General features: G+C 34.2%; 1 protein-coding gene across 4 annotated transcripts in view; it reads left to right on the top strand.

The window, feature by feature from the left end:
- The first annotated feature begins 697 nt into the window (after positions 1-697).
- Positions 698-10,348, top strand: part of acsf3 (acyl-CoA synthetase family member 3) — a 74,316-nt gene continuing 64,665 nt past the window's right edge. For 2 of the 4 annotated variants that reach the window (XM_048186379.1, XM_048186375.1), the window contains exons 1-3: positions 698-851; positions 1,392-2,082; positions 7,163-7,318. In XM_048186379.1, coding sequence (XP_048042336.1) covers positions 1,411-2,082; positions 7,163-7,318 — 828 coding nt within the window. In that variant the 5' untranslated portion in view covers positions 698-851; positions 1,392-1,410. The other 2 variants (XM_048186378.1, XM_048186377.1) reach the window with 2 other exon arrangements.

Genomic DNA, 10,348 nt, shown 5'->3' with positions numbered 1-10,348 from the left:
TATCCTTCAAAACGGTCTGGTCAATATAGTGGATAAATAAAACAATGTTAAGTAAAATTAAATAGTCAAAGTCTACTGTACGTGCTGGTTTGAGCCTCAACCTGCGATCAGCAACTACCAGCTAATGCACTCACATTCACATAAATTATCCTTGTTGACAAGTTTTGGGTGAGTACAGGCAAAATGCACAAGATGTAGTACCTTCAATGCACTTAGATGGCAATATCGTGTCTTTATATCAGAAATAAACTGCTGCAGAAAAAGTTAGGTGTCATGAAAAATGTAATTTGTAATTGCATTACACATCACAAATGTAGTGGAGTAAAAAGTGCATTTACTTGCTCAAAAATGTAGTCAAGTAGAGAGTAAAAATTGCCAATATCTTTGATACACAGTACAACTACAAAGTAGCCAAAAAGATACTTAAGTACAGTAACTAATTACATTTACTCAAGTACTCTGGGCTTACAATGCTTTTGCGAAACACTGCCCAGCATAACCAGCATAAACCAGTTCAAACCAACATACCTTAACCAGCAAATATGCTGTTTTTCAGCAGGGAAATGAAAGCTAATGCCAACATTTCTACTTGATGATATTCATATCACTAAAACACGATATACTTCATTCAAGTCTCTTATGAAAACAAAAATAATGTATTTAAATTAAAATACTGTTCTCTTATTTATAATCGCACCTAAGTTAAAAAAGCTAAAATAAAATCTGAAGATATTGCTGTGCCTTTCAAATCTTTGACACAAAGATCCCGGTAAATACTGCAAAGGTTCCGCTTCGCTTTGATTTCCACACGGATTCATTCAAACGGCGCACCGTCTCCAGTATGACTTTTGGTAAGAAACGCATTATTCTGCATGTATGTTTGAGAAAAGCATTGTAGTTCTGTTATGATTTAACCTCAGAAAACATTATAAAGATAACATTTCGAGCAGGGAGTCTTCTGAAGCCTGAGAAATGCGGAATAACATGATGTATGGGGACGGAACTGTTGTTTTGAGATTTATTTTTATTATACTTGGGTTCCCTAGTGTTGTTAATGAATGAGCGAATGAATAATAACTTTAAATTTAATAATTATAATAATAAGTTCGTGCACATTTTATTTCAATAGTGCACTTTAGACATTCTACTGACTGCAAGTAACTTTGCATATCAACTTATTCAACTAATCCTAGCCCTAATTAAACAGTCTAATAAATCTATAATGACTGCTAGTTGACATGTAGTTGCAAAGTTAGTTATAGTTAGAGTAGAAAGCCTAAAGTGGACTATCAAAATCAACAACAACAAAAACTGTTGATATTTTTAATCATTGTTTTTATTTATATGGAATGCATTTTAATATTTGCTTTTGTTTTGTTTTATTTCCCCAGTTTTTAACAATCCTACGCGATGCTGTCCTTAAACACAGGCTCTTTCTGGAGCTGCGCTTCCTGTAAGGGTGGCAGAAGAGCCCTGAAGTGGCTGCTGGGAAATGTAGTGCAGAAAGCCAACCTCAAAACCTCCTCATCTGTCGGGAGAGTCGCTCCTGTTTTCTCCAGAGCTTCTGCGTATGGAGACAATGTGGCCATTATAGATCACAGCGGGAGCCACACCTACAGCTCCCTCTACAAAAACAGCAAAAGCCTGGCGGGACTCATTACTGAAGCGCTTTCCTGTCGATCAGGAGACCTGCAGGGCAAGCGCATCTCATTCCTGTGCGCCAATGACGCATCCTACACTGTGGCGCAGTGGGCGTCCTGGATGTGCGGCGGCATCGCTGTGCCCCTCTACAGGAAGCATCCTCCGAATGAACTGGAATATGTCATCTCAGACTCCCAGAGCTCGCTGCTGGTAGCCGGACAACCTTTTACGGATACCCTTGAGCCCTTGGCCCAGAAACTAGGGCTGCCCTGCCTACAGCTTCCCACCAGCCTAGATACTCTACAGCTGGAGGAGGCGCAGATGCTGCCCGAGGAGAGCGTCTCAGACTGGGCAGAGAGGCCAGCCATGCTCGTCTACACCAGCGGCACCACGGGTCGACCCAAAGGAGCGCTGCACACGCACAGCAGCCTGCAGGCCATGGTGAATGGATGCTTAAGCACTACATGAAATTATCGTCGACCTTGAATTGCGATGTTGATCTCCTGTGATGCAGGGTTATTATGGTTAACTAAAACTACTAGAAACTAGGGCTGTCGATTTAACGCAGACCTATGCAGGTCATCTTACATTTCATACAGTTGATTGACGAACATGAACTCAGTGTGTGATGAAGCCTATAGAATGCAGTTAAAGGCCCCTAAAATTCAAGATATCAGGGCAAAAATGACCCTGTATGAGTTTTTATCTCATATTTATATCATATGATATCCTCCTGGAACCCAGGAATAGACTTCTGTCCTCTGTAGTGGACATTATAGTTTAGTGATGTTCTCTGACATCTTACATGTCACAGTTTTAAAGGGTTAGTTCACCCAAAAATGATAATTCTGTCATTTATTACTCACGCTCATGTCGTTCCACACCCGTAAGACCTTCGTTAATCTTCAGAACACAAATTAAGATATTTTTGATGAAATCCGATGGCTCCGTGAGGCCTGCATAGCCAGCAATGACATTTCCTCTCTCAAGATCCATTAATGTACTAAAAACATATTTAAATCAGTTCATGTGAGTTCAGTGGTTCAATATTAATATTATAAAGTGACGAGAATTTTTTTGGTGCGGCAAAAAAACTAAATAACGGCTTATTTAGTGATGGCCGATTTCAAAACACTGCTTCAGGAAGCTTCGGAGCACAAATGAATCAGCATGTCGAATCAGCGGTTCGGAGCGCCAAAGTCACGTGATTTCAGCCATTGGCGGTTTGACACGTGATCCGAATCATGATTCGATACACTGATTCATTATAATCCGAAGCTTCCTGAAGCAGTGTTTTGAAATCGGCCATCACTATATAAGTCGTTTTTTGGCGCTCCAAAAATATTCTCGTGGCTTTATAATATTAATATTGAACCACTGTACTCACATGAACTGATTTAAATATGTTTTTAGTACATTAATGGATCTTGAGAGAGGAAATGTCATTGCTGGCTATGCAGGCCTCACGGAGCCATCGGATTTCATCAAAAATATCTTAATTTGTGTTCTGAAGATTAATGAAGGTCTTACGGGTGTGTAACGGCATGAGGGCGAGTAATAAATGACGTTATTTTCATTTTTGGGTGAACTAACCCTTTAAGTCTGATTGTCCTGTAAAGAGCACATTCAGGGCTTTGCAGAGATACCATATTTTTATTGTTTTCACCATGAAAACAACAACTTCTTGGTCTTTAAATATGACTGAAAATGAAAATTAGCATTCTTATGGAAATATGATAATATTTTGTAATTATCTTTTAAATCAGATGAATTTTCAAATTGTTTGTTATAAATCAACATCTCAGGAAAATGTTATGGGGTTTCAAATCAAAATATGACTTTCTGTTACGAAACAGGACATTGATTTCATACATGACCTCTGTAGAGGACTTAAATCATGATTATCAGGCATTTTAGGAGATACAACAAGTGAATAGGGAAATAAATTATATATCAATATTCCTATTAATTATTAGATATTATTATGAAAATGTTGGCAATTATTACTCCCATTATTACACTTCTGTTCTCATTACATCTTGCTCCAAGAGCACATTAATATGCAAATTAGATACAGTGTATAGATGCATTGTATTGAATGGGAAAACCGATGTATGACTATTTTACCCACATATTGCATAAAGTAAAATGGTATATCAATTCCATTATATCTTTCATAACATAGTTGAGAATCATCCTTATACAAAGTTTGGTTAAAAACAATCCTGAAGCCTAAAAATTAATTGGTGATTAAACAAAAATCCCATTACATCATTTCAGGCCATGTTATTTTTTAAACAACTTAGTCCTGGTGTCCACTACAGAGGACATAGCATAACATATGAATAAAATATAATTTTTAAAAAATGTTATTTTTTAAAATATATTTATTATTTTAATTTGTTATTTTTATTTTTATTTGTTTCTTATGCTCTAAACAATATAATAACGTAAAAAAAAAAAAACTATATTCAAAAAACTTTTTTTTCTGGGTCTCAGGAGTTTCGCAATATCACACTAGTGCTGTTTTTCTGTCCCGAATAGCACAAGTGCAAATGTGATAGTGATTTTATACAACAGTTCTATAAATAAGAAGTTAATATTGTGTTATTTTAGAAATGAATTAATCGGGTGAACCGATGAATCAGCTGTTTGAATGAATCGAATTAATAAATGACTCAATGATTTAATCATTAAGACGTTTACTGCCACCTACTGGCAGTTTTAGTTTCTTATTTAGAGTATCATTAGAGTATCAAAAAATTAATATTTCCATATTAATAAAAAAGACGCATTAAAGGTATAGTTTCAAATGTGTAATAAATTCTATGAATTTAAATTTGATGTGCGATAAATTTGCGAATAATTCGATTAATTAATCGCCACATACTGTAATAAATTAGATTAAAAAATTTTAATTGCTCGACGGCCATTTTAAAAACATTTGTTAATTGAAATAATTGAAAATCTGAAATAAAATAAAATATAAATATTAGTTAAAAAACTTAAAATAAGCAAAAATTAGTGTAACACTTTATTTTAATGTCCATGTTACATGTAGTTACTGTAGTAATAACAGTAAACTTTGCAAAGTTACATGCAACTAACCCTAAACCAAACCCTAACTATAATTATATAGTAATTACTTGTTTTAATTAATATTACTCCATACTTGTCAGACATTGGGTTACCATGGAAACTTTTTTCGGGTCTCCTCCCACTAGTGGGCGGTGTCATGTTTCATAATACAATATTTATTTTAACTATTTTATAATCAACAATTTTTCTAGTCTAAATACATATTGTCAGAAAGGTCTGAAACTCAAGGTTTCATATCTGGCGACTGTTTTGTGATAGAAATCATATTGTGACAGAAATGTATTAATTTGTGAAAATTCAATAGAATGTGTGTGTCACCCGGTGGCTATTTTTGGTATAACGCCTTAACAAATTCTCATAGGATCTTCATTTTTAGGATCAACTAAAATTGGAACCGCACAGAGAAACTATATCGCTGGAATCACATTTACTTTCATATTTTCCAGCTAATGAATGATAAAAACATTAACGGCCAATCAGAATCCATAACATGCCTACAATGAAACACATCTAAAAGGGATCGTCCACCCAAAAATGAAAATTCTCTCTGTCTGAAATACAAAAGAAGAAACTTTGAAGAATGCTGGTATACCAAACAGTTTTGGTTTCCTTTGACAAAAACATCAATGTTTTCTTACTGACATTCTTCAGAATATCTTCTGTTGTGTTCTGCAGAAGAAAGAAAGAAAGAAGTGAGGGTGAGTAAATGATATCAGAAATTTTCATTTTTGGGTAAACTATCCCTATAAGTGTGTTAAAAATACTGTAACACAAAGCCTCTAATAGGCATGTGTTCAGGAGATATTCATTATTGATGAAGCATAGAGTCATATGAGAAGGTCAGGAGTTTGCTCAGATATTGGGAACAATTGAGACTTTACAGCTCTCTTAGTGTGAGATTTAGGAATGAGACCCCCTCCGTATCCTGATGTCACTGCTTTCTTTTACTTTTGTTCCACTTCCCCTCTCTGAATAATCATTCTGTTATTTAATTTCATGGGCCACTCAAGGCAATGGAGGTTTTTTCCATCCAAAATTGACCTGCATTTCCAATAGGGTGGAAAATTAGATTGAGAGCCTCTTCGGACATTATTATTTTTTAACTTTTTATTATATAATTAATACATTTATTTTTCAAAAGCTATACAATTTTATCAACAGTTGTGGTCAAAAGTGATGTCCGACCAGGGAAAATTAACATCTTCACTCTTTATTCAAATATTATTAAAAATTCATGACAGATTTGTGATGATAACACAGTGAAACATGACAAATTGTGCAGACATCATTTTTCTCCAGGCTGTCGTACAAATAAATTATGAACACATGCAAAAACAAGAGAGAACCAACAAAATATTAATAACTGATTATGTTGTAGTATTATATGTATGCTTTTTGTTTTTCTATGCATTCATGCATCACTTTTCAATTCAATACAACACTTTTGGCCACTGCTGTTATATAACATTTTATATTATTAATAAATCTTTTTTTTTTTATTTTAAATGAAGACTGTACTGTCCATAAATAGACATTTGCATAGAAAAAACATGAATGTTTGCCTTTTTTGCCAAATAATTTTGTCAGATCAATACCTTATCTTACAAATATAAAATATTTTCCTCATATTTTGATGGTTTAATCAAACTTGTAGGGTCATTAAAAAAAAATATCCCTTCCGGACATCACTTTTGGCCGTAATACTGTATATTTTAAGTCATATATCATTTTATATTATTAATGCATCTTTTTTAAAATATTAAATGAAGACTGTACTGTCCATAGATAGAAATTTGGATAGAATTTATTTTTTTTTTTGTGATAAATCTGTACAAAAGACAGAATAAGTGATGATTCACTTTCAGTAAATACACAATAAATGACTGGTAAATATGAAATGATGTCTGTCAGCTAAGATAGATCTTTAGTTGTTCATCAGCTAAGATGTGATGTTATATTCTCTTTCGATGTCCCACAATCATGCAAAACAAAAGAAGAAATAATATGAAATGCATATCAGGAACTGTAAATGTCAAACAGGTGCATTTAAGTCAAAGATTTATTATAGGTTATTGACACAAACATGATGACTAACACCAAAAGTAGCACTGTTGTGGTTAAGTGCAGACCTGGTTTCGACCTAATTCAGGTCTGCGTGATTGTGAGCGCATGCACCAGCCCAGCTGCACGTGGTCAATAACCATGTTCATGCCACAGCACAATGACCACTGAAGAATCGCACGTGGGCATCATTCAGTCCATTTGAACTCAAACAGCTCATATTAATTCACATCGCTGATTTAAAGGTTTTGAGCACAATAGCTTTGGCCTGCTTCTGTGATCGTCCCATGCTTCAAATGTGTGGACCATGAAAACAGTCACAAGCACCTGTAGGTCAAAGTCAGTTTTTCTTGTCTTGTAGGTTCAGGGTTTGGTCTCCGAGTGGGCCTGGAGTAGAGATGATGTCATCCTGCACACGCTGCCCCTCCACCATGTGCATGGCATCGTAAACAAGCTGATGTGTCCACTCTGGGTGGGAGCGACCTGCGTCATGCTGCCAGAGTTCAGCGCTCAGAAGGTACAGTTCTCCCTCTAACCACATCATTACCACACTTCATTCATATGACATACAGTCACCCTAAAACTGTTTACTTGCCATACTTTAATCATTGCATGACAAATCAAAACAAGCAAATCATTTCACCACTTTACATTAGGTAACCTTAGGCCATGTGTCCTCCAAAGGCCAGTGCATTTCAATAGGAGCGCCTCGTATTTAAAAACAAGAGTGTCTGTTTCACGCTGAGTGTTTGTTGTTTTTTTTGCGCTTATCACTGTCACTTTTTACCCACCCGCCCAATCACAGTGGAGGAGGGGCGGGACTAATACCACAGTGACTAACCGCTACATCCTGTGGGCGTTGATACTGTTTCATATGCAATGACGTTAGTCAATCATAACTGGCCGTTTACTGACAAGCAGGGCTTGACATGAACTTTTTTGCTCAGCAGCCACTATGTTCAATCGATACCATGAGAGAAAACTGCCATATAGATATTTTTAATTATCTCATAATTTGGCAGCAGGTTTATTAGGCTGCTGTCACTTTAAGACCTGATGCACGGATCCATTATACTGTTACACATGCGTTTTCTTTCTCAACTGTTTACATTCACTTACAGTTTTTCTCACTCGGTTTGACACATTTCTCCAAACTTGGATCAATGTTCTCAAAACAGTTTACTCAGTGATTATCTGATTATCCTAAATTGAATTAATTAATTAAAATGTAATTTAATTTAATTAATTTCACACAAATTGCAAATCATGTGAACCATTTTCTCAAAACACTACACACACAAAATTCTCAGATGTTTTCATAATAGTTCATGCATCCAACCAAAACATTAATATATCAGGAAAAAATATTTTATTGGCTTTACACAAATCACAAACATTTATGTGCAATTTTTCCAAACACAACAAACAAAACTTTGTTAAATTATCAAATTATCATTTGTTAAATTATCAAATGCACATGGTGTGTTTTCAACAGGGTTGCAAAATTCCGTGAATTTTCAAAGCTGGAAACTTTCCGTGGGAATTAACAGGAATTAATGGGAATAAACAGGCAATTTGCAACATTGCAGGTTTGCCTATAACAGGGTACTTACATGTAGTTGAAAAAACATCTTGCAGCATAATTTTGGTTAAAACAACCAGATTTAATCCAATTTCAGTGTAATTTTTACCCTGACATTCACACAGCACACTACTTACTGCAGGGCTATTGAGGCCACACCCCCTGCATGCACTGTGCATTGCCCCAGTCCATAACATGCACATTTGAAAAAATGGTAATATTGTGAAATATAACTACAATTTAAAATAGTGGTTTTCTATTTTAATATACAAATATTAAAATTAATTATATATTTTAATATAATTTATTTCTGTGATGCAAAGCTGAATTTTCAGCATCATTACTCCAGTCTTCAGTGTCACATGATCCCCTAACAGTTGTGCTGCTTAATATTTTTTATAACCTGTGATACTTTTTTCAGAATTCTTTGATGAATAAAAATGTAAAGTACAATGTACAGAAAATGTAAAGAACAGCATTTATTCAAAATAGAAATATTTTGTAACAATATACATTACCAGTCAAAATTTTGGGGTCAGTAATTTTTTCATTTTTTTTTTTTTAAGAATTTAATACTTTTATTCTGCAAGGATGTGTGAAATTGATAAAAAAGTGATATTAAAGTGATATTGTTAGAAAAGATTTCTTTTTTGAATAAATGCTGTTCTTTTTAACTTTTTATTCATCAATGAATCCTGAAAAAAGTATCACAGGTTCCAAAAAAAATATTAAGCAGCACAACTGTTTCCAACATTGACAATAACTGAGTAGCAAATCATCATATTAGAATGATTTCTGAAGGATCATGTGACACTGAAATAAAAACATAACAATTGTTGCAATATTTATTTTACATATTTCCTAAATTAGAATTGAATGTGAAGAAGAAATTTCATGTCATGACCAAACAAAATGTTTATATTCATGTTTGTATATGATACATTTTATATAAATATTATACATTTATATAAATTTCCCAAAATTTCTAATTAATTCCCATAAATTCCTGTTAAGTTTCCAAATTGGAATATTTCCAAAATTTCCCAGGTTAAGTTCCCGTGGAAAGTTTCCGTAAATTTACCGAAAACTTTCCACCCCTATGCAACCCTAGTTTTCAATATATCGTAAATCCTGCAAAGTTTTTTATATTTTCATTTTTTTAAAAACGTATGTACATTTATAACACTATACTTAGTATTATATTACATTTGCATCAAATTACAAAAAACTAGTTAATGCTGCTGTGAAGGTGTTTCTAATATGAGAGTGACGGTAAAAACGACATTTTTCTCTCTTCTGAACGGCGTTATCAATCGCTCTATTTTTTCCTCTTTTTGAAAGTTGTGAAAACACTATTGTGGAGTTTTTCTTTTGCTATTTGAGCAAATGGAAACACAAAAAATATATTTAATGTATTCTCTCATTCACCGCTATAGATTTTACCCAACTATGACGACTTTTGCTTCTGAGAAACCCGGAAATGTGAAAAGAGTCTATTAGCCCCAAAATGATATCAGCTTGATTAATAATACACACAACACTGGAAATGCAGTTTTAACTACATTTTTACGCATTTATCACAATTGCATTATGTGAAAGGGAAAGTATACATGGAGCAAGAAAAGAATAAGAATATGCAAGAGAAGGGAAAAATAAAGAGGTGTAAGTGTAAAGGTGGTGGTGTGGGTAGAGGAAGGAGTGTAATGAGAAGGAAAGGAAGAGTGGAACAGATAGAAGGAGATCATATATGAGGAGAGAGGAAGTAAAAAAGGAGGAAAGGAGAAGAGCTGAGTATAGCGGAGGACACTGGTGTAGTGGAAACAGCAGGGTATAGGGGTATAAAACACCCCGAATGGTGTTTTATTTATAAGAAATTCAAAATAAACTACTTGCATGTTTTTTTATATAAATATCAGTAGATTTAAACCAGTTGAGATAATTGAAAACTTAAGCATGGCAATTTGT

The sequence above is a fragment of the Megalobrama amblycephala genome, linkage group LG3 (assembly GCF_018812025.1).
Source record: "Megalobrama amblycephala isolate DHTTF-2021 linkage group LG3, ASM1881202v1, whole genome shotgun sequence".
Taxonomy (NCBI): domain Eukaryota; kingdom Metazoa; phylum Chordata; class Actinopteri; order Cypriniformes; family Xenocyprididae; genus Megalobrama; species Megalobrama amblycephala.
This window is presented reverse-complemented; position numbering and strand designations above follow the sequence as displayed.